At 30.0% G+C, this 26,244-nt stretch overlaps 1 protein-coding gene across 1 annotated transcript in view; it reads right to left on the bottom strand.

The window, feature by feature from the left end:
* Positions 1 to 203: 203 nt before the first annotated feature.
* Positions 204 to 26,244, bottom strand: part of LOC113384929 (fasciculation and elongation protein zeta-2) — a 77,372-nt gene continuing 51,331 nt past the window's right edge. The window contains exons 2-6 of the mRNA XM_026622708.1: positions 9,490 to 9,699; positions 9,185 to 9,369; positions 7,263 to 7,437; positions 2,642 to 2,793; positions 204 to 409 (exon numbers count right to left, since the gene is read on the bottom strand). Coding sequence (XP_026478493.1) covers positions 327 to 409; positions 2,642 to 2,793; positions 7,263 to 7,437; positions 9,185 to 9,369; positions 9,490 to 9,699 — 805 coding nt within the window. The 3' untranslated portion in view covers positions 204 to 326. The remainder of the gene's footprint in view (positions 410 to 2,641; positions 2,794 to 7,262; positions 7,438 to 9,184; positions 9,370 to 9,489; positions 9,700 to 26,244) is intronic.

Genomic DNA, 26,244 nt, shown 5'->3' with positions numbered 1-26,244 from the left:
AAACATTATGACTGCAAAATTATTTAGTATTTAAATTTTTATTCTTTTTATGTGATGTGTATAATTAATTGCATAGATAAGTAGATATATTTTTATATAGAATCTTCTTTGTACTCATGTTAATTATATTCTCAGGAAAAATATATTTGAATAAATTGATAAGTAAAATTTTTGAATAAGTATGCTGAACATAAGCTGCCAAAATTTTAAAAATGTGATGATGGTCATAAAATATTACATTAATCCTAAGTTTTAAAATTTGTTTTGTTCAAAACTTTAAAACGTTTTTCTTTAACTTATATTATTTAGCGGCTTGATAGCAAAATTTATGTTGGACAAAGAACCTTCAGAATGTAATCTGTGAGCAGGGTGGGTACGGTAGGACTGTCTTCATTGATGGCTTTCAAAACTGAGAAGGAATAATATTAGGAATATTATCAATCAAAATTTTAATGACTAAAATCAATCTATAATTACACAGGTCCACGAAAGAAGTTGTCTGTATATCCAATACAGACTGAAGTTGTCTGTATATCCAATACAGTGCAACATATGTTTTCCAATGTAGTTTTTACCGCTGAACACGAATTTGAAGTCAAAATTGGGGGTCAAACTACAAAAAATTGAGAAAAACGACAAAAACGGCAGAGGCTCCAATCTAGTAATTGTTCAGCATGATATTTGAAACCTTATATTTTATGTAGTTTCTTGGTCCCTAGTACCTCAAATGACTATTAAGTTTTACTTAAATGAACTATTTATTGAGTTTTTTTGTAGATTACAGCAGTAATTTACAAGAACATTTTCAAATATTCAACTGCAAACTTGCCAAAGGCATTATGTAGTAAATAAGTGCAAATTACTGCTGAATTATACAAAATAAACTCAATACATTACTTAAGTGAAATTAAATAGCAATTTAAGGTAAAACGAGACAGAAATCGAAAGAAAATAAGATTTTAATCATCATGCAGAACATTTTTTGGACCTGTGTAATTAAAGTTAAGGCTTGGCATTAAAATCATAATAAAATTACTCATTGTCAGAAAATACTTTAGAGTTAGCATAACAAATATAACAATAATTACATATGCATTTTTATAAACATATATAAATTTTATTTTATTTGTTCTTATTATTTCTAAATATTCAGACTTGCATTAAACTTTAAAGTTTCTATCATTTGTGCGTTAAATAAATTCTTTCAATTTTGAAATAAATTACAAAAAAATCTCTGATCACTACAATTCATAGATAGGAACCATTAGTTTTATAATAGTTAACGTTTATGAATAATAAAAATGATTAAAGGTAAGTATATTGATGCTTAACAATTTTCTCGTTTTAGATTCCTTCTACAGAAATAATTAATTTAGTAAGTGATATGATTTTGAAACCGAGTTCAACTCCTACCGAGAAGTAAAGGGTTTGGTCGTGTTTCCATATAGAATTGGCCTCATCCTGGTATTTAAACGATTTTGATACCATTTTATAGTTTTTTTTTTTCGAAAAAACCGATATATCAATTTTGAATTCACTAGCTCATCATTTGGTGGAGATATCATTGAAAATATGGAAAAGTGGCCCCTTTTTTCAGAGTCACTTTTTGTCACAACTGTAAACAAGCACATAACTTTTGAATGTATTCTACCACATGGACTAAAATTAAATTTTGGATAGCATAAGAAAAATGAATAGCCTTTCTAACGATGCTAATTAAAAATTAGTCCAAACAGTAGCACTAGCTGAAAATTTGAAATAGACACATATTATCACTTGTTTATAGTATAAAAAATAATTTTTTAACAATATTTGTTATTAATAATATAGTCCACAACATCTGTTATTTGTTTGTCGATATCTTTTACAGTTGTGACAAAAAGTGATTCTCAAGAAAGGGGCCTGTTACGGATGGTGGTTGGTTAGACCCCTTCGGAATAGCTAATTGAATTTGACTCAATAGCTATTCCGAAAATTTTGTATAACTGAATATATTAAGGAAAAATACTCGTTGTTCTCTGCTTGGTCGGCGGCCCAGTCGGATGGTGGCTTGAAGTCTGAAATTCTCAGATCGCTATAAGGAATGGATACTAAGGTAGAAATTGACTCCAGAAGCATAATAAGAAATACTGGCTGCGATTAATAACGTATTTATTCACACAAATAACATCGAACACTCGGAAAATTCAACAAAACTCATACGGAAAACAAGTGAAATGGCGTACGTGACAAGCGAGACCGCGAGACCCTGTTCACCCGCATGATTAGCGATTATATCCAAACTCTTTTTCATTCAGGATTGCCAGAGACTAAAATATTGTCTGACTCTGGCAAAATGTGGTCTGGCGACATTTAACGAGGTTCTGGCGCAAACAGGACCACTTTCGCATATTTTCAATGATATTTCGGCCAAATGACGAGCTAGAGAGTTGAAAATTGGTATATCGGATTTTTTGGCAAAATACCAAGGTGGGGCCAATTCTGTATGGAAACACTACCAAATCCTTTTATACCAAATTGTGTATACAGCTAACCCTCACCCGATAACGGGGTGAGTATGTACCGTGGTGGCAATAAAAATAGCTGAAAATTTAAGTTGGCGAATCGAAATAAGTAATCGATAAATTTGAAATGTACTTACTTTTGATGAGTACGCTGAGCGCGCGATTGTCAGGTGTGCCAGCTTCGGCGTGGTACGGAATCACGGTTGTCAAATATTTTGATTGCATAGAGGTCCTTTGCGTACCTGGAGCACCGCCGTTGTTACGTTTACGTTCTACATGATGCTGCCTCCTAAAAAATATAAGTTTTAATTAATAACTGTATCATTTTCAAAATCTTAATTACAAAAAATCTAATGTATAACTTTCTCAAGCACAATACATTTTTATAACACGTGTTTCTTAAAAAAAATTCATTTGGGAGGGCGTCAAAAATGAAGATGTGGTGTAATTGATAATCAGTAGCGGCGCTAGGCGTCGGCGGTGTCGGCGGCCGCCGACGGCCTCGCGCCTGGGGGGGCCTCGCAAGAGGCCCCGGAAAAAATTTAATTATTTAAAATTTAGTTAATTTTCATACGGATGTGCGAATAAAAAAGGTGATTAGTGGTTTACAGGCACTCATTTTACTCTCTTATCTTTCATGGACATTATCTAATATCGTCTGTCAACACTATAGATTATTAAATCTAAACAACTTCGCGCGTGCTAATTCTCCGGTTGTTAATATTTGTGTATTTCTTATGTGAGCACTATGTAAATCATCGTTCTCTTTGGAAATACATACGAGTGGGAATCTTAACGTATCGAAACAGTAATTAAATATTCGAGGAATAAAAGTAATCAATGATCAATAAAAATTGATCAATGAGAAATAACAATGAGATAATAACAAAAACTGTTAATTTCAAACTAATCATTGTTTCACACCGTCAACACAAGCAATATATTTTTTTAAACATTCTATTGGGATGATTAGTTCTTTCAAATAAAATTGATAACCATTTAAACTTTTTTTGTATCTCCGGAACCGCTAAACCTGCCTTTGAGAATTTATCAACACGAATCGAATGTTTTTTAAATCCTTTAAATCGGTTGATCTGCTCTGATGTCGGCGACAAAAAAATAAAGCGTCTTAAAAAACGACATTTTGACATTTTTGAACCAATTTTAAAAATTCAAAAACTGATCGAAAGTTTTCAGTTGGCGATCGTGCTGAATTGTTTTTCCTCAAGATCGACCGCACAGTTTGTTCGTAATTTATTGTAAAAATCTTTTTTCAAAAAAAACTTGTTAGTATCATCTAACATAAATTTTATGGAACTACGATAAATGATTAATTATAAAAAATCATTAAATTTTAGAATAATGGGACGAGCTTTTAGACCATGTGTACCTACTATGTGATGTGCGGATTTGTGCACTCAAATTAGTATGAACATAGATTTTTTAAATCTAATTAATCACTTGCAGATTGCAAAATTTTGTCTAATTAGTTATTAAGTCGGTGATTTCCAACCATTTTTTATTCATAATGATCGAAAAAACATAAAATTTGCTAATCAAATGGTTGGGAAAAAGGAAACTTTTTCGCGATAATTATTTAATTTTAGTGCTTTTTTAATAGCTGGACAACAAACCATTTTTGCCGAAGAGTTTGTTTATTTCAACTTGTGCAATTTTTGTCTATTTCAATTGGTGTATTTATCTGATTAAAAATAAATCTCATATACAGTTATAGTAATCGCAAAAAAATCTAAAACAAAAATTTTTATATATCTTCAAAGATTTCTGAACATCTTGGCAAATTTTCGTCGACGATTTCACGAACATGGATCAACCAATTTGAAAAATTCAGAAAACATTTGACATGTATTGAAGGTAAGAAGACGTGCTGATTAGTTTTTGGCAAAGGCAGGATAAGCCGTTTTGAAGATACGGGGCAAAAAGTGCCAAACTGATTACATTTTTAGGAAGGCAGGTCTAGCGGTTTTGGAAATCCAGTAAAAAGCACAACAAGGGCCATTTGGCATATGCACATCAAATTATCAGATATTTTATAAAGATTTTAATTAATAGTGAGTTAAGTTAGACTGCAACGCGGTGTTTACGCGCTTCGATATTTCGTCTCTAAGCAGCTAACACAACGTGATTGCTTTGGAAAAAAGTTCGAAATTTTCAACAAAATATTTCAAATTAAAAAAAGTCAATTTCTTTCACTTTTCAATTTTTTTTAAAGCTTTTCAAAAATTTAAATTGCGGCACGAAAAGTTTCAGCAATTTGCCTTAAGGCACGATGCCATGTACCACTAGTCAATTTGCAACTGGCAAAAAAGGGGGGCCTCGCAAACGAATTTCGCCGACGCCCACGAATGGTCTAGCGCCGCCACTGTTGATAATAATATGCTCATATAAGGAACAAATTAATCAACTAAGGTATTTTTTAGATATAAAAATTGTACTAAATATGTATGTACTAGAGATGGGTAACTCACTCGGATACAACTCCTCCCTCGGAGTGAATCCGAGTGGAGTTGTCTCACAGGATTTGTCATATCCGACTTCCTTAAACAGGTACTAAATTTGTTAACATGTGCAGATATTTGCTTGAGATTTTTTACTAATACAAAGATTTGGGTCGAAAAAAGTTGTTTTTTTCTCGTCTCACAGCCAGTTTTAGCACTTTAGAAGTATATAATGTACCAAAATAATGTTATTTTGTATTCTATATTATGTGTACGATAATGATTGTCCAAAAATGAGCTCTTTCAATGGTATACAACCAGCTAAAAAATATTTAGTATTATATTATAACTTTTATACAATTATGATTTTATAATTGTGTAAAAGTAATAGTATGCTAATAAAACTACCTGATGTATAATTAATTATCAAAAAGAAAATAAAAGAATGTGAGGTGTTATTATTTTGTGAAAAATATTATACACAAAGATTTGTTCATATTTCATATATAAGGTTCACTGCATTATTTTCATATAAAAATGAACATATTCAAAGAATTCTATATTTTCTCTTCAAAACTAATTACAAAATTGATTTTGATTCCCAAGTTTTTTGTCAATTTTGAGATTTGTATGCATATTGAAATGCATGAAATAGTAATTATCATAATAAAATGAACAAAAATGTTTGAACTATTTCCAAAGTCCTGAGATATGTTAACAACACACTAGAGAACACATTTGTGTCAAGTATTATGTTTAATCCAGGAGTTGTAGAGTTGTTAAGTGGATATAACTCCTCTCTGAAGCGGAGTCAAATCCTAAACGATCCGGCTTCGGATATGATAAGCCCATCTCTAGAATGTACCTTTTCGCTACGAATGTCGCCTATAGGCGACATCCACATGACTTGTTTGCACGTCGCCTATAGGCGACCTCCGAACTTTGCTTCGACTTTGAGTTAACTTTGGTTATTTTAATTTTAGGTTTTTTTAAAGTAAAACTTGTAATTTTTAAATACAATAGCTGTAGTCTTTAATAGCTTTACTGAGCGGTTTGCTGTTCCTTATAGTAGTGTCCTGCAGGAAAACACTCTCGTAGTAAAATAGTTAAAGTAATAAAAAATATTTTATTAAGTACACATATATTGGGTAAATAAAAGCGTGCATACTAGCAAAACTATTATTTCAAGCGAGCTGAACTCATACACTCATGGCATATAGTAATCTCATAAAAAATGTTTTGTGGTAAAACTATTAGAAAATATTAAGTCAGTATTTTGTTTATGTTGTAAAAGCAAATATAAACGCATACGAAAATAAAATATGTGCCAAAAGATATGAAAATATGAAATTAAAATTTAGAATAATTCTTTTCTTCTTGGTTCCTTGAGAGTAAATTAGGCCCTTCATCATCGGTATTCTTCAAAGAGCTAGAACGGACGGGCCATTCACGGGTGCGGAAATTTGGGTATGTTCTTCTTACTCAAAAACTCCATCCAAACGACAAATAACACATTTGGGTCTTGTCATTTATCCATCCGTTCCAGCTACTTCATTTTTCAGACTGATCAAGAATCAAATTTGAAATTTTAAGTGAAAGCATATGAATAGAAATACATTTTCAGACCGAATTCTAGTTTCAAATAATATGGTCGCACCATATTATCTACACGCCATCATCAGTGTACGAGTTCCCTCGCACGTGATTACATTTTTTTACATATTTTAAGTGCATAGTAATGAAAACATACCCAAAATCCAGAACACCCGACTCTCTGTCCAGTCTAGCGGTAATAAAAAATGCGAAAGGAAAAAACTTGATAAATTACGATCAAGAAACAATTATTCTTAGCATTCACTTATGCTTATGGCAAATAACTAGTTTATATGGACTCAAAATAATCGCTAAAAATTATTTGTAGCAAAGATTCTTTAAAAATAACCATAATTATAGTTACCAATTAATTGGTAACCTTGCAGGTAACAAATAACTTTTTTACAGCTATCAGAACTGTGTGAGATTATTTGCTAACTTATATTCCTAATCTGTGATTTTTTTTGAGAAGGCAGCTCATTAATGAACCACCCTTCTTTAATATTATTCTAATAATGGAGCTATGCCTGCTAACAGCGATTTTCACTTAAGGTTATATTGGAAGACCTCAAGTAAAAATTTAATATTTAGCTGTCTAATATCGAGCTAACCCACGCTAAAAGGGCTTTTTTTTAAGAATGCTTTTAATGTCAGCTGGCCCACCAATAGCATAAAAACAAATTAAATATATCGTTAAATAACAAACCTGCGATTCTGAACAGCGAGTAGCAGGGAAATAAATGCATTTTTGAGTTCTTTATCGTAGTCCAGTTCATCCCTCAATGCTAGCTCGGCAATTAACGTTTCTGAGAAGTCTCGAATTAGAGATTCAAGTTCCATATACACTTCATTCAGTTCAGACAAAGACATTGTTCGTAGTTCTGAAAATGATTAACGTATGTTTCAAATGAATTAGCACCTCGTACAAAAGGATTTTACAGGACTGAAAATGTACCTTTCTTATCAAGTAAGTTTCACTTTAAACGATTGGTGCCATTGCAATGGCTAGATTCTATAGCCATTGTAATGGAACCATTGATCTTTAGAAAAGATTAATTAAAAACTATCGTTGGATTGAAAATCAAATATAGATTTTTGGATCAAGTATTTGCTTCATATACATAGCATTTCAGTTTTTTATTTAAGAGCGTTATACAAAAATATTGAACATATTAACCAGTTTACTGTAACGCTCCCATCGAACAGTTTTCTGTCGTAGAAATAGGGTTCAATGACGAGTATGTCAATCGCTGAGTAAGTTGCTGTACGACATCGTATAAAAATACAGGTTTATTTTACAATTTTACATGTACAATAAGTTACAATGTTATTTTAGGTTAGGGTTAGGGGTACTTGAAAATTTTGAAAAATCGATTTTTATTGTTTTGCATTTTTATTAAGTGTAATATCTTGAAAATATTCTCTGAAAATTTATTAGACTCTTACCAGCACGTTGACGCAAATGGAGAGCTCGATACTTATACTCAAAATTATTCTCCCTCAGCTCCTGATGTTTTAAAAGTTCATAAACCCATTTACGACGATCTCCGCAATGATAATTTACTTTCAAGATGTGTAGTTCAATATTGAATCCATAATCAGAAAAAATTAAAAGCTTCAACCAACTAGTGTAAAAAATATGCCTAAAAACCGTGAATACTAGTTCTACTATCGTACAAACTGCTGAATACATATACATAATCATTATTATTGATATTGATACCCTAAGACCTAATTGAGGGTACAATTCCCATTGGTATGTTGAAAAATTGTATGCTGCACGTGTGAAAGTGGCAGATCAGCGCGCCAACGAGCACACTCGGTAGGCCAAAATGCTTCGTAGGCAACAGCAAATGGAAATTTTGGAAACTTGCACAATGATTGATGAACTATTATATGGCCCAGAAATAGATGACTCGATTTAAGTAATTCAATAATTCGAATTTCTGTACGTAAATCCAATGTGAAACTCTAAACGCGTTTTTCTCAAAACTATGTTTTTTGAACCGGTGACCACTGTAACTCAAAAACCGCTTAGTAAATTTTAATGAAATTTATACAGCTTTTAGAATACATAATAAACACGGGCCTGATCAAAAAATTTTTATTTTTTAAAAATTACAATTTGTAAGACCAATTAACTGTTGATTTTTTACTCAAAAATCTAGATATTTTTTTCTGATGCTGCAATTTTGTTAATTTTTGCAAAAAAAGAAAACCTTCTTCGATCATGCTCAGGATTATTTATTTATAAAACTATTTTCTTTTATTTGTTTTATTTTAGATGAATCTCTAAGGAGTTATGACGGTCACCGCCAGGACCGTTTTTTGAAACAGGGTCAACAAAAACAGCTATAAGTTTGAGATTTTTTTTCTGAAATTTTTGTTACTTCAAGTCAAAACATTGTATAATAATGCCGTATTAATATTTTTGTAAGAAAACATAGTTTTATAACAAAAAAAATACTGAAAATTCTCATTTTTTCGTACCTCCAAGTACCTCCAACCCCTTAAATAGCTAATAGTCTTAAGATATAATGCCACTCACCTTGACATTTTAGAATATATATATTTCAAAAATGCATTTTAAATAGCTAATATTTCTGTTTTAATAACAATTTCCCTTACTGTCTTTATAGAGAGGTGAACCAAGAACCTCCCGAGCCCTTTCAGCGGCACTGGCAAGTGCCTCATTGACTCCAGGTGTAGTGCCGTATGAACTTTCATCCGCCGAACCTTCATCCATCAGATCATCGATTTCCCGAATAACTTCCTCTGCAGTCTTCATTGGTGGTTCGTCTTCTGATGGCAGTCTAAAGGTGAATGATTTTAGATAAATAATTACAACACAATGAAAAAAAATTTCAAAATAATAGTAACTATTAAATTTAAAATTTTTTCTATCCTATTACAATTGAACTATCAAAATTTACCCCCCAAGAATCAGTTTATGCATATCCAGATCAGATGCGATAGCTTCGTCTTCGGAGCCCCAATCAGGAATCTGCGGCGTGACGGGCGTATCACCACCCAGAGCGGCCCCCGCAAGGCGAAGGGTCGGAAGATGCAGGCGCCGAGCACTCGAACGCGTCCAGTCAATGGGCAAAATATTACCGTAGCTCCCGGTTAACGTCCACCACACCCTAAAAAAAATAATTTTGAATTCAATTTTGATTTAAATCTCATTAAAATGTATGCTAGTTTATATTAGATTAAATTTAAAAATATTCATAATCTAGTGTTAAACTCTTAAATAGTATTGGAGTTGCAACTATTTTTTTTAATTCAATTTATTCTGCAATCTGTTAGATTAAACAATGTTCAGGTATTGGTACTCTTACAGGAGAATCTATTAGGAGTGTAATATCAAACAAAAACAAAAAGCAAAATTGGAATTGGATGAATTTTTTGCCATCTAAGGCAAAAATATAAGCCGTTCGATCGCTTGTAAATTTTTACAATCCAACATTTATTGTTAATTTTTTTTAATCATTGTTTTATTGACATTTATTTATTGGTAATTTAGTTGACAATTTATAGCAAAAGAGTTACCCTGATATTTCAATAGACTTATTGTCTGAATTTCGGCCTACAATTTGAGATTTGTATGCATATTCATAGAAACTTTGACCTTTTAAAAATCTGATGAAGGTGCTGTGGAATTGATGATCACTCAATTATTGATAGTAGATTAAATTAACCTGGTAGTAGATTAAAAAATTGTACTCCTAGATTAGTAATTCCCAACGTGGGGCACACGCCCCACAGAAAAATCCATTTTTAATGGATTTAATGATTTAATCCATTTAATGGAAAGAGGAGAGGCAAATTAAAAAATTACACGACTTTAACCCACTTGCTTTGGGTGATTTGAATGTAATTTGTAAATACTGTTAAAAGTTCGTTAAATATAATATAATCATTGTTTAGTTTAAGTGAGCACAGGATGCATGTGCAAATCATATAATTTTTCCATATATATATATATTTCCATAGCTTAGGTAAATAAGCATCCCTTTTTAGGTCTAATGCAAACGTTCTCAATATTACAGATTATAGAAAAATTCCAAATTCTGTATGTATTAGTCTGTATATTTATAAATTGCCATCCCTTCCAGACAGCGGTATAATAATTTTTATATTATATTTCTAAATTAGAATTCAGTAAGTTGCAAGACTAAGAACATCTTAAGAAAATCAGCTCGCATAAGTTACTCAAACATTTAATAAAATTTATAGTTCTATGTCTATTGTCGCACAGTGCACACAATCGTTTAAAAGTGCAGTAATTAATTTTCTATGAAGTGATAACGGCAAAGGCAGCAGTAAGGTGTAATCGATGTCTTTACGTATATTTTGGATATTTTAGATATTTAATACCGAGATAAAAATTCTTATAGAAAAAATAATATGTATAAATTAAATCTAATATTCATTCGCATTTCTTATACGCTAACACCTACATCATAGGTTCCTATTCGTGTATTTTTATAGCTTTACGTATGCCTATACGTTGCATTCTATACTACACGCCTTACATCTATACCATACGCTATATTTCAACATATACGTACTCCTAAATCCCTACATTGTATACCGAATACACCTAACCTATATCTACTATATATCCTATTACCTATAATTTTCCTTACACGCTACATTAACCCTACCGAGAACCGAACCCGGGTCCGCCGCGTGGCACGCGACAACCTTAACCACTACACCACCGTAACGATACAATCAACCGCCTTTTTTTGCGTGTCGTCGCACCACCTTAGTATTAATCACCTAATTAATTGGAAAATGACCCGCGGAAACAACAGTGTGTCCCATATTATATTATTAATGGGGGTACCCGATAGGGTAGTGGTTAAGGTGCGCGACCGCCACGCGGAAGTCCCGGGTTCAATTCCCGGTATAGACAATAGATAGGTAGAGATAATACATAGGGCGTAAGGTAAACCTATATAATATAGGTAAATATATAAATTAGACAGTAATATTTATAAGAAGTAAAAAGTATGTAGGTATATAATAAGTTAATGACGGTATAGGTATCTCACGGTATGATTGATAATAGATATCTACCTATGATATACAATAATATAGTATAGTAAGATAGGTAATAGGTTATCTATCATATTATTAGGTTAAGTCATATAAAGTATTGTAATAAATCTTGAGTACTTTTATATCATAATAAATACCTTTAAGTATTAATGAATACAAATAATACCACAATAAATATAATTAATGTTATTAAAGAATATAAATTATGTACTCAATGGTTCCCTCATACTTGTACTATTTAATGTATAGACTAGCTGTATATAATAGAGTTAATTATATAAGAAGGTAATATATTAGATTTGTGAGTTCTTATCGAAATATATCATTTTTTTTGAACCGGTGTATGAACCGGATTTTAAATTTTAGCGTTCCGACAAAAAAAATATTAGCACAACACCACTGGTTAACATTAATATGCTTTTGTCTACTTTTACATTGAAAATGAGTTGATAGAAAAAGAGAAACAATTCGCATTTGCGGGGACTGAACATGGGTTTGAAGTACGAATAGATTAAAGTTCTATTACTTGGCCATGCCTGCTATAGTTGCTAAACATTTCAGACGGCAAAAGTGTCGGTCTCCTTTTCATACCGATGTGGTAATGCTCAACTCGATAATTAATGTTAATGACCGATGAATACAATGACCGACGCCTAGAAATTTTTTAGGGCAAATTATGTATCACTTATGCAAAGCATGTGAGACAAATTATTATACAATGCAATGATGAGAAAGGTAACGCTCCACGAGCAAAAAGTACAAATGAAACGAGCAAAACGTTTTTGTTAGTTTATTTTAATTATTTTATTTTAAGTTGATGAAGGTACTGATCTGAAGTTTACAAAATAAATTATAAATTAAATATCAAAAATCATACTTGCAATTTCGCCTAAAATATTTGAAGCAACAGTGTAATCTGATATTTTCTACAATAAAGATATGCAATCTTACATTGCAAACAAATCATTTTATTAGAAAATGAATGATAATTCTGCCCCTAAATCATTTTCAAAAATGAATGCACGGGTTTTTTGATCATGTCTGGTTTTCATAATGATTCATGATGACTGAAAGACAATGTTAATTTAATTTTTTCAACATATTTTCTTATTTTTTAATTTGTTATGATTTACTTGCCAAAACTCTTCCAGGATAATGTGAGAACCTTAAATATTTTTCTTAAATATGTATCGAAAGTGTAATCTATCTATTCTTTCTTTTATGGTAAATATTTTTTGTAAAAAAAATATTTTTTTTTAATATCTGACCACCTTTTCGATACTTACTGCATAACAATATTATATCCGATCTTAGTTAATCAACCGATAAGGAAAATTATATGTAAGTGATTATTCAGTAAAATAGGAAACTTACTTACATGCTAGGGATTATTTCATTTTTACGATAATATGCAAATGTATTTAGGAAAGTGCAAAGATTAGCCTATCTTGAAAAACGCTTTCTATCTAAATTAGCATACTGATTAGATAAATTTAATTTCCTTGTGTACAAATGATTCTTTCCGTCTTATAACACATTTTTTAAATTCTTTTCATTTCTATGTCGATGGTAATAAAGAGGAAATATGTAAAGTATATTATATGAAGAGTTTATGTAATATATTTAAACACACATGAATTTTTTGGAAACTATTTTTGGTGCAATATCATATATTGCCTTCATCTTTTATACCTATCCTACGTCTACGCCCAATAAAATAGAACAACCCTTACATTGTACATATAATCAGAGTCCATTACATTGTGAAACTAGTTCATTTTGCCGCTATCAACAATGCAAATCATATGTTCGTGTTTGTGTTCGGCTCTAGAGCATTTCAATTAAACATCAATTGAACTACGTTTATTGCCGTCATTGCCCCATATTGCCCCTGATAAGTACGAGTTGTAATACATTAGCATCGAGAAAAAATTGGAAAGTTTGCAACACCAACTGAAGTTATTATTATATATACATACTCATTTAATTATATACAAGTGACAAAAGTTGCATCTACAATAAAATTTTCAATATTTTACAGTCCAAATATATTTTACTGTTAAAATGCATGTTACAGTTACGAATTCTTGGTAGTCTATTTTTTTGCAAAGTTTTATTGCCAATCAAAATAATATAAATTTTTTAAGACAATATGTTGGGTGTAAATGCATTTAAGAGATTATCTCCTATGAGATATCTCTTTTTTTATTTTTTGACATTTTATTTAAGAACGTATGGCCATTTTTTTTTCAATCTTCGAGTGGGATACTCCTCGCTTAATTCTTTTAAATATATGATTGGGTATGACCTGGTAGTTTTTCGTGGTATTTTTTGCTCCTTTCTTTTATCATTTCATTAATAGTTTTTATTTTTAGATCTTTCGTTTCGTTCACAATGCATCTTAAAATTTTATATTGCGCTATTTGTATTTTTTTTATATTTGAATTGCTTGCGCACGCCCATAGCTCAATTCCGTACGTCCAGATTGGGATAATTATTGTTTTATATAAAAAGAGTTTGTTTTCATAGAACATATTTGAACTCCTGCCAATTAGCCAATACAACTCTTTGAACTTCTCCATCTGTTTTCTTTTCATTTATGATGAAAATTTGTAGTAATTCCTTTTTACAAATTGGCTGGTTAATTTATGTCCATGTTCCATTTTAAATAACAACGAATTAGTTAGAATCGCTTCAAATAAAACGACCGCAAATACAATCAATATCATGTCTTTAATCGACTCGGCACTATTTGATGTCAATTCATCAATTGATTTAAATGAGAAGTAATGTCTTTAAGATTTATCGGATCAAAATTTGACTCAATCGATTTATGCGTCGATTCTGCCGTAAAATAGACCAATGTTATGGCAAGGCTATGTTATGCAGCTTTTTCATAAAAAAATGTACTAAAAACTGTCAAAATGCTATGTATTCGCTGTGCGATCAGGCGTTTTACACATAAAATCATGTATTATTATGAAACATGCATCAGAAAGATGCACTTATGTTAAGATTTTTTTTTGTAAGCAGGTGCAATTTCTAGGTCAGGTTTTCTATCTAAAATGCCTGCCTGCACAGAAACCACATAGCATTTTGACAGATTTTAGTACCATTTTATATGAAAAACGCAGCGTAACATAGACATGGCATAACATTGGTCTATATATCATTTTGCGGCATAATCTGTTGATAAATAGTTTCAGTCAAATTTTTATCTGATAGATCCTAAAGACATTATTATTAATTTATTTTGAATGAAAAACATTATATTAAATTCAAAAAAATCGCTATTCTTTCATATTTTAAAATTTTTTAATATTTATTATAAATTTGTGTTCTTAAATGTCCACAAATTAATAGAAAATAAATTTGATTATTAGTCCTTACTGTATAAACTGTATATATAAACTAATGATACTGTATAGTATCACGTTTTCACGATGTAAATTTACGTTAGAAGTTGCAAAGTGGTACAAGGTGCAAAGGGTTAATATGTTAACATACATGAAAAAGGCGACAACAAACTAGTGGTGCATGGCATCGTTCCTTATGGCAAATTTCCGAACCAAAATTTATTTTTATTAAAGAAGATTAAAAATTTTCCTAAACTGAAAAAATAGATTTTTGAGAAATTTTAAATTTTGAAAAAAAGATTTTGTTGGAAAAAGGACTGAAAATAATGTTTTCTTTGTTTTGAAATATTTTGGAAATTTAGAACTTTTTTTTAAAGCAATCGTACTGCTTTAGCTGCATGGAGACGAAATATCTAAGCGAATCGAAATGTAAACGAAATTTATACGTAGTATTAAAATCTCTATAAAATATCTGATAATTTGATGTGCCTATGTCTATTGATCATTTTTATAAGATATATAAACATTTAACAATTTTATCTTCAAACAAATTTTCGACATATGAATCTGAATCAACTCTATTTTTTATTTATTATTGAATGCAAGCGCAGGCGCCCTATGTCTTTTCGTGTTTTAGTGCAGTAGAGTACATTTTGTATCGATCGCAGGATCATGTTGGCAGTCGGGGATGTTATGCGTTCTTTCAACTCTCGCGACCGCACCCACCCCGTAAAGTAGAGGCACGAGCTAGACAGGCGCCCGAATTGATACGTAAATTGCGATTGTCGGGCATGAATAAAATAAGGGCCTATGTACATTAATATCTGAATCTAATCATTTGATAGGAGTTATTTGATATTTGCTACAAATAAATAAGACATATAGATCAGAATAAAGTAATGGCACGAGGAAAGGAAAATATATAAGGAAATATTGTTCTGCAGTTGCTACGAAGTGTGATCCATCAAAAATTATTCTAATTTGGAGGTGGCGTGCAAACAGAATCGTAACAATTTACAGAATGTTATTTTTAACTATATTCTGTCATCCTAGGTCATTTAGTAATTGTTCTGACGATACTATATAGAATTTTGAATGGATGGCAACCCAGTAGTTGTTTAAACCAGTGACTATACTCAAAGTATTTGTTGACATTTTTATGATAATATACAGCTATACCCACGAAAAATGATTTTCATTTAAAATTATATTTGAGTCTATTCCCTCAAGTGGAAATTTGACTTCAAAGCTATCTTCAACGGATCGAACCAGCAAATATAATATATAAATAATTCCATACGGATACATTGAGAGAATAATGAGTTTTTATAAATTAAGAACAACCATAACAAAACTTGAATCAATACTTTTGACTATATTAAATTATTAATGCAAATTACTCTCCTTTTATATCTTCTAATATTGTCTTTTAACACAATAATGCTTGGACTAATACGTGAATAAGATAATGATAATAAATTGTAAATTATGAACTTGTTTAATTTATACCAATTCTCAATAAATGTTTTCAAAATTCTATTTCAAAGTATTCGTTTTACATTTCCTGCCTCGAATATAATTCAACACAATAAAATATTTCAAGGTTAATTATAAAACAATAGAAATGAAAGAAAAATAGCACAGCAAAGATAATTTCGTTTATATATGCATATATCTGTAATCAATTTGTGGATTAGGAATTGGATGTAATTTATTTCTAATAATCTAAATAGCCTTTATAACTATGTAATTACATCATTTGCTTTATCACATATTAATTTGAACTAGAGATGATATTTTGTGTGTAAAAAATGAAATATTGATTAAGTTGTAAAAAAAATCGCATTATTCTTCATATAAAACATCAGAAACAATGCCATTGAATATTATAAAATAATATTTTAAAATTTTACCCTCAAGTGTTTATTGTTTATATTATTAGTGTTTCAACGTTTACTAAATAATTTAAATTGTTATAAAGCTAATAAATTATTATTCATTTACAAATTATATTAAAGTAACTATTTAATTTTATTATTGAAAAAAAAGATGTATCAATTTAATCAAAACTCCTTACAAATTTAAACAAACTTAGAAATCTCAGGATTTTATTCTTAAAATTATATTTTTTAACTTGCTTTGGCAATCTTTATCTTTGAAAGTATTTATCTTTTATTGTATTTTTTTATATTTTTCAATTAGTGGTTGTATAGCAATTAAAATAATCACAAAATATAAAAAAATAATGTAAGTTTAAGGTTTACAATTTCGATAAAAACTATCTTGAATAAACTTTCTTCCTAACTCCCATCTACGAATATAGTTAGCCGACCCTGATGAATATTATACATAGGAATTGCCCCCTTTTATTGCGACTGATCACACAAGGGAATATAAAAAAAGTCCTATGAGTCATTGGAGTGACACATCTGGTTCAGGAGAATAAATAATAGGTAGTAATGAAATAACTTGATTTAAATCACTATCAAAAGAGCTTCCGAGTTCTGAAATTTGTGTTTAACCCTTCGCTAGGAAAACACAACAGAACCCTCCAAAATTTATTTTGCTAGATTTATAGCTTTTCTACTATAATATAATGAAAAAAACGTGTTTTTTAAGTCATATAAATGTCGTATGAAAAAATATCAAATAAACAGTACAGATATGCTTCTGTTGGAAATTACTTAAATTATCAAATTTTGTTGATTACCAGTTCAAATAGTTAAAAACTCAATATAAGTTTATGTATTTAGATAGATAGATGAAGTTTTCTATATAATTGGAAAAAATATAAGAATAGAATTGCTATCATAAATGAAACTAGCTGTAAGTGGAATTCTGTCTTGAGGCAATTATGGCATGGTGCCTTAAGGCAAATTGCTGGAACTTCCCGTACCGTAACAAAATGTTCGAGGAATACTGAATGTTTTCAAATAGATTATTATAAATATTGTAACATTGTCTAATATTTATAAGAATTATATAAACTGAATTGCAAAGTTGAAATTATTTGTAAAGTATATTGAAACTATAGTCAGAATTAAAAATGAAATCTGAATTATTTTCGATATACAAAAAATTGAAAAAAAAAGAAAAAAGTTGGAACAAATTTTTTTTTCCAAAATCAATTATTTTGTTAAGACAAGCAGAAAGTTCTTTGAATCATTTAAATCGGACGCTTAGTTCTCTCAAAAACTGCCATTTTTTACATATTTAGCTCCGTATCTTCGAAATGGCTGTACCTGCCTTTGCCAAAAACTAATAAACACTTCTCCCAATCATTACTAATTGAATGTTTTTTAGATCAATTCCGATTTTCGGCCCATTACAATAACTTACCCTACGGGAAGTTAATAATAATAGTTTTAAAAACTAAAACTAAAATCTAGTTCCATGTTCCATGCCAGCTTTTCTTTCATCAAATACTGTATTGTAAACCTTGATGTTTTTAGGTTAATTAAATTGTAATTTCAAATATAACAGTTTTATTCAATAGAATCTAAGAAAAAATATTATTTAATATAAATTTAAAAAATTAAGCTCATGTAAACTTTATAAAAAGCCCTTACTCATATAATATTACAAATTAAGTATTATACAATTATAGAAAAGTATGATATATACTTTTTATCTATTGGCTCAAACGCATGGTTTAATTTACATAATGCGTTATATATTTTCTATAAAAGTCATGGTTATCAGACCGGAGCATCAATAAAATACTTGATAGTTGATCAATTAACGATTTACAATTACCATGTCAATAACCGTTTTCGTGGATTAAAATGATTCTGAATAAGCACGTCCAACGAGCATGTAGTTATCAAATTATCAGTAAGTAGTATAATGCATTGTTAGTTTTGGAAAGTACATCGAATGACCAAAATATTTTGTAAGTTCATGGCATAGTCCAAGAGAAGACGGTAGGAAAACTAAATTTGACCTAATTTAATAAATATTCACAAGTAAGAGATGATTAATTATTCAACGTCGTTCATATTTTGATGGTAATAAAAATATTATTCTAATTGATGACATTAAATTAAGTTATACGTTGTCTCATAAAATGGTAAATGTAAAGCAGACTCGTTAAATTAAAATTATGTATCAATAAACCTGAAGGCAATAGCAGGGCCTCCAGAGCGTGAATATCTTCGACATAAAAATAACCAGATTCAAATTTTGGTACTGCTTGTAATATAATTGAGGCATTATAAATTAAATATAATTATGTACAAGGACACGATTAAATAAAGTTTAATTGATCCAATGAAATAGAAATTTAATGGTGGTTTATTATTAAAAATATATGTAAACTTATACACTCCCAAAATATAAGATTGTCATAACTCTATAATCAATATAGAGAAGTAAAACTACATGTGTTATATTGAATAACTACAGGCACTACATGTATTACATGGAATAATAAAAGGGAAAAATAATATTTATTTTATATGGTTATTTATTTCATTTTAGGGAGCGTCCAACAATCACGTGATCGATTTTTGAAGATTTGTGGACACCCTCTGCACTTTGGTGGTATGTGGTAATATTTGAAATTACCTCACTACATCCATCACGTGTATGAAATTTTTGTGAAAATTTGATTTTTTTTAAGTTAGGTAATTTGTGATATTTCGTGATTTTTTGCCAAAGAAACTCCCTCCCCCCTTTTAAGTCCATTATTAAATATAAAAAATGAATTTGATTACTGTGTGCCAAATGCTCTCGGCTAAGCAAAGTCATCGAACCGAGAAGATAATCTTTCTACACGGCGAGATGTGTTCAGAGAATTATTCGATTAATTAATCGAATTTCATGGTCTTTGAAGATATGTTTTGTAACACAAAAACAGCTTTTCGTACAAGGCCGTTGACAGTTAGACCACAAGCGTCTTTCACGCGAGCAATTCAGTGAAATGGAAAGAGACGCTGAATATATACAGAACCGTCAAATTATTAAGGCTTCGGCCACATGATGGTAATTAATATTTAGTTTTTGTTACAACCATATACTCAAGCCAATATATATTAACAATTTACTGCAAAACATTGAAATATAGGTAAAAACTAAATTTTATTGCGTATTTCTCTGTAGTATTTGATTGAGCTAAAGCTGAAATATTTTTATAGCAAATTTTTGAGGTCACAAGGAGTATACTGTGAAAATTTGAGCACCTCGAATTTTTCAAAAAAAATTCAAGTAAATATGCAAAGAAAAATGTCATGCTATATTTTCGATTAGAGAATAGTCCGAATTAGAAATATAGTCCAGTTATTTAGGTAAGAATCTCGGAATTAGGTAAGAATCTCGGAATTCGAGATACCCAGCTGTAAATACTTGTATATTGACACCCTAAAGTTGTCTCAAAACCTACATATGGTAGGGTATCAATACCACATGTAGCTTTTGAGACAACTTTAGGGTGTCAATATACAAGTATTTACAGACTTACAGCTGGGTATCTCAAATTCCGAGGTGAACTTACTATAATGACTGGATTAATATCAAAATGCAATTTACACACTTGTGGTTTGAGGCTTCTAAAAGGAACTTTTTTGATGAATCTTGAGCATTTCCATCTCGGCGACATTTAAGCGCTTGTAACTTTTGAATGTTTCGACATAGGGACTTTTCTGTTTTCGGATGAAATACAATAAATAAAAAAATCTATAAGCAACTGCAAAAATTTTTAAGATATCCCTTATTGTTCGCGAGATATCCACTAAAAACTGTTTAAAGTTTTAACAAGTAACAAGTGTTTTTAAAAAGTAAAAATGAGTTATTGCTTCAATATATAAAAAAGTGTACAAAAGGGTAGGTTCGTGATTTGATTATGGATTAAACTTCCAGATATATTTAACAAATAACAAGTGTTTTTAAAAAGTAAGAATGAGTTAGTGCATCTATAAATTAAAAAAAAAAGTGTACAAATGGGTAGGTTCGCGATTTGATTATGGATTAAACTTCCAGATATATTTGAGCCGTTCAATGCACACATCGACTAACTCCGAAAATCAGAAAGTGGAGAAAAGCGATAAAGTAATGTATATTGCTTTTAAAAATTCCTGTTATAATATAAATTGAAAAATATATTTTAGAACGTATAAATACATATATAGCTTACATGTAACGGTATATAAGATTTATAACTATTAATAGTGAGAAAATAATTATCATTAAAGTTAAAGTTTTGATATGACTTGTGGAGTTAATCAAGATTTCAACTTTTTTTAAACTTTAAACTTTTTTTTAAAATTCGGATCTTCATTGTAGTCACACTTAAATTGTATATCGTTGGGTTTGGACCTTTCTATTCTAAATTCAGCGCATTTTAGGCCAATTTTCTGGACACCCTGTGATGGTTACTTTTCTGTTATTGATAAACTAAATAAATAAAAAATAGATAAAAAATCTTAGTGAAGCATTCGGCTTAGCTACAATGGCGCTTTTTTCTTAAATGTTTTTATTATATGGTATCAACTATCTGGTAAAATTATGTCTCGATTTTTTTTCGCACGTGACTCAATAATAAAAAAATCTTGAGTTAATAGATTAATAACTATTTTCACCGACCAGAAATTTATTTTTAATTAAGTTATCTCTTATTTCCGTACTTTGAACAAGTTTCAATAAACTTCAGGTAGTTTTAATATTCTTGTTTTGCCGGGTACACGAATTTTAGTATGTTATTTTTTCAAAGTTTGTAACGTCTTTGATGTCTTTTATAAAACTAGATGAATTTTTTTCGAGACCCACAACACCCTACAGTTCTGTGTTCTTATTCGTAATTCATGAATTTGAAACCCGAAATCCAACCCAACCAGAACATATACACTACAGAATGGAGTTAATCAAAATGTCTTCTGAAATAAATGACTTATGGATTCAGTGGTCAAAAAAAAATTTTGTTTCACAGTGGCAATTTTTATTCTTTTGGAAAATTATTATAATCATAAAAAGTTATGATTATACCAAGTTCTTTCCCACTAATATCTCAGTTTTTTCAAAAAGTGGAGTTAGCCGATGTGTGCACTGAGCGGCTCATTTAACAAATAACATGTGTTTTTAAAAAGTATGAGTTAGTGCATCTAAAAATTAAAAAAAAAGTGTACAAAGGGGTAGGTTCGTGATTTGATTATGGATTAAACTTCCAGATATATTGGATTTGGTAGTATAAGTTTGAACTATATTTTCAAAGATAAAATATTTCTACTTTGTTTTGCATCACATCACAAAACTATCACACAAGTATGCAATCTCAAAGAACTAATTTAGTTCCGATTTTTGGAAAGTTAGAGATTCAATACATCATTTACATCATTCATTAGCTAAAACGTTGAAGGAAATGTGCCAAAATATTGTCATTTGAAATTAAAATCTATGTATTTCAATCTAACTTTAAGCCCATGAAAAAAATAATAAAGCTTTTAAAACAGTTTGAATCGCATGTAAATCTTAGAACAATCTTTGGTCCGGAAAATTCTTACCTACTTTGCAAAATTAGCGAGAAATAGCCTGTATTTAAGTACACTAAGTAGATGTAAATTTTTTTATTGTTTATGATTTAAATTACTTAGTTTTTTTTTTTCATTAATATTTACATGTGTAGAAAACTGATTGTGTGGTCGTAGTTTAATAGCGTTGCACCGACCGAAGACATCAAGACACGTGCTAGAATTCCATGTCTGAAGAAGGAATGTCACTAATTTATAAATAACATTTATTTATAGTAGACGAGGTACTGATGTCGCATCCCAGGCTCTTTTAAGATTCTACAGGATAAACTAGCTATACGGTAAATTTTGCTCTGAGAGACAAATATGTGCGAATGTGAGTTGAATAACACAAATGGGTAATAAATTGATATGTGTAAAGTGATATTAGAGTGAAAAAAATCAAAAAAGTCGAAAGCGTTCTTCAGTAGTCAACGGTATATCTACAATTATAAATGTTAATATGCAATTTTGACCATACATTTGTAGTTACAATCATGTTATAAAAATTAGTAATTTCAGTGAAGTATTTGCATTAAAATAAGTAAGAAGACATAATTATCCTAATATTTAAATTTTTGTAATTTGAAAGAATATTTAATCTGCAAAGTATAATATTTGATCAAAACATCGAATCATATAATTATTGGCTTTGTTCACAATTTGCACTTTAGTAGGATTTATTAACATAATATGAATAAAATAAGTTTTGATGAAAATATCACAAAATCACTCGTTTAACGTCACACGTAAAAAAATCGATATACAATGCTAATATTTGCAAAAAGCTTGAAGCTAATCTCCAAAATAAATATCCCACAGACATCGAACGAAATGTGGTATTTTTTGCTCTACATTACAGTGAACATCCATATCTCTATATTCATCCTTGTGATATATAAATTAAATTATTATGCAAATGATTAGTAATAATAAAAAATCACTTTAAAGAATATAATAAAAATGAAATTAAATTATTACACAACTATGACCACACAAGAACTATATTGCTCAAAAATCATAAGTCCCACCTTTTTATAAAACGCTGTAGGCGTTTTCGAATTACCAAAACCAGACATAAATCGGATATTATATATATTTTATACCGGAAATCGTAATTCGATTCAGTCAGATAAAATCAATCATCTAAAACTACTGCAAATAGAAAGTGGCTATTGATATTGTCAAGAGTTATTACCGATTTGTAGGTTTGATGGCAACTCGCCTTCGCGAAAAGGGAAATCCATTTGCATTAAATTTTTAACTTATGGGCTAAGTAGAAACTTGTGAAATTTATTTGCCGGCAAGCCTTTCTAGTAAACAGAGATGTTGCTTTTGCATACATAATAACGTGATTATTATGCAGTGGTAGTCAACTTGAAAGTCAATAAAGAATATTATGAGAAAGTCATAATAAATTCAGAAATTTAAAAAATTTTGATCAACAAACACGGTGCACATTATAAGGTAGATGTGAGAAATATTTAAGATTTTGGTCAGTTGTCCAAACCACTGAAAAGCACAAATACATTAGGCCACAAGTGATGATCATTAAACTTGGCACTATGTAATTGAAATGTAATATTTAGTTATTTTAATAAAATTTACTCATTAGAAGGCAGCAATCTTCATGGCATTGAGCTTTTGTACCGGAAGGTTGCTACCCTAGAAAGGGGGTAGCGCACAGTTGGATGAAGCTTAATTTTCAACTTCCAAAACTAAAGTCGGCGTCGTAACATGAATAATTAATACAAGTTGCAAAAAATACATAAAGTATACAAAAGAATTAGTGTTGTATATAGTCCAAAAAGGTTAAATTAGAACTTCTAATTATAACAATCTGAGTCATCAAAAAAAAAAAAATCTTTTCAGCAAACTAATGCAACCATTTTATTATAATGGAATTGAATTTGATGCACTCTCCGGTGTGATTTATAGAACTTTAAAATATTTGAGTACCAGTGAGCAAGCATCAGAAAATATATGTAACTCGTTCTTAGTATTTTAATATTGTATATGAAATATCAATGTGCTATTCAAGAGCAAAGTCTACGAACATAAAGAGAAATTAAATTAACGCAAGGAATATTAACGATGCGAATAGTTAAAACAAAACACGAATGCATTTTATCATCAGGTCTGCAATAAACGTACATCGTATATGCGTGCTGCTATTCTATTCAAATCGTCATGAATATTGAAATTAAATTAATATTTGTTGTTGAGAGTGATAGTTGATTAAAAATTATGAGGTACGTGACAGAGATGTGGATAACCACGATCTTGTAGATCTATGAGCCAATTATGCCGTAAAGTAAACCAATGTTATGGCAAGGTAATGTTGCTCTGCGTTTTTCATATAAAATGGTACTAACTGTAATATGAATGTGAACTTGGGAAAATTGAATATATTCATTTCATTAAAAATATTTCACATTCAACTAATCACACATATATTCCCAAGAAATAACTAAATATTGCTTATGGTTATTTTTCTGAAAGACAGAAGATAAACATGCTATAAATTACTTCTATATATTTTGGTGAAAAAATACTATGATTATTCATTATTACAATAAATTACAATATTTCACACCGTTCAATCTGATCAGAAAATGGTCGTATTTATTCACTCTTATTGTTATTTATTCTTTACTATTTATAATTTTTATACCGAGTTCGATAAAAGAATCTTATGCGAATGTTCCCATCGGCCTGGCGAAACAATGTGACAATAAATGCATGTGTTATTATAAAAGTCATCGTTGAAACAATATGTGGGACACGATCTGAGCTACATCCCGAAACACCCACAGGGAGAATAGAATTGATTGTAACAGAATAATTATCAAAGATTTTTTAGTTTCGTAATTTGCTTAACAAATAAAACGATTGTTGAGAGCTATATGGGCAACGCGCGTAACATTGTGCCTGGTGTGGCAATGGAGTAATAATGGACACATTAGCATTACAATACTGAATTCTACATTATATTCTAAGTTCATGTATGTTTGTTAATGAGATAGTACTTTTTTACCAAAAATTATAAAACAAATAATTTATTTAATTCTGTTGTATTATAAAAGCCTATAAATTTCTAACAGCAATTATCACTTATAGTATTAAAAAATACAATATGCATTTTATTGCTCAATAGGTCGAGTTTCTAACAGATAACTTCGCAAATTAACTTTTTAACACAAGACAACAATTGAAACTAATCATTTTGAAGTACAATTTTGAAAAATCATACCCGGACGCCCAGTCAGTGGATTGGTGTTCGATTGGACATTCTAGTTCAACAAAACTACATACCACCAAAAAATTTGCTAATGTTTCATTTTGAAATATAAGTAAAAAAAAGTAAAAACTCAAGTTTGTCCACATTCACTGCAGCTCGCCCACATATAAATAATAAGGTAAATTATAAACAAAGTTACAGTAAATATATCAACAATTGACTAGTACCAATATAGAGATTGGTAACGTAATCGAGATTACTAGAAATTGACAATTGCGTCCACTAAATCGATTACAAGAATACTTCATTGCTTCTTTCCTACATAGCAATTCAAAAAGACTTACATAAACATAAATATCAATTATTAAAACCATCCTCCTAGAAGTACACGTAGTAAAATATCTGAGACTCCATCTAGATACAAGACTCACGTGGAAAGAGCATATAAAAAGAAAAAGAAACAAATTCTACTAAAAATGAAGGAGATGAAGTGGTTACTGAGCGGACAGTCCAAACTATCCG

This window comes from Ctenocephalides felis, unplaced genomic scaffold, assembly GCF_003426905.1.
Source record: "Ctenocephalides felis isolate EL2017-DRISC unplaced genomic scaffold, ASM342690v1 CF-g0.4_SCAFFOLD_03571, whole genome shotgun sequence".
NCBI classification, from domain to species: domain Eukaryota; kingdom Metazoa; phylum Arthropoda; class Insecta; order Siphonaptera; family Pulicidae; genus Ctenocephalides; species Ctenocephalides felis.
This window is presented reverse-complemented; position numbering and strand designations above follow the sequence as displayed.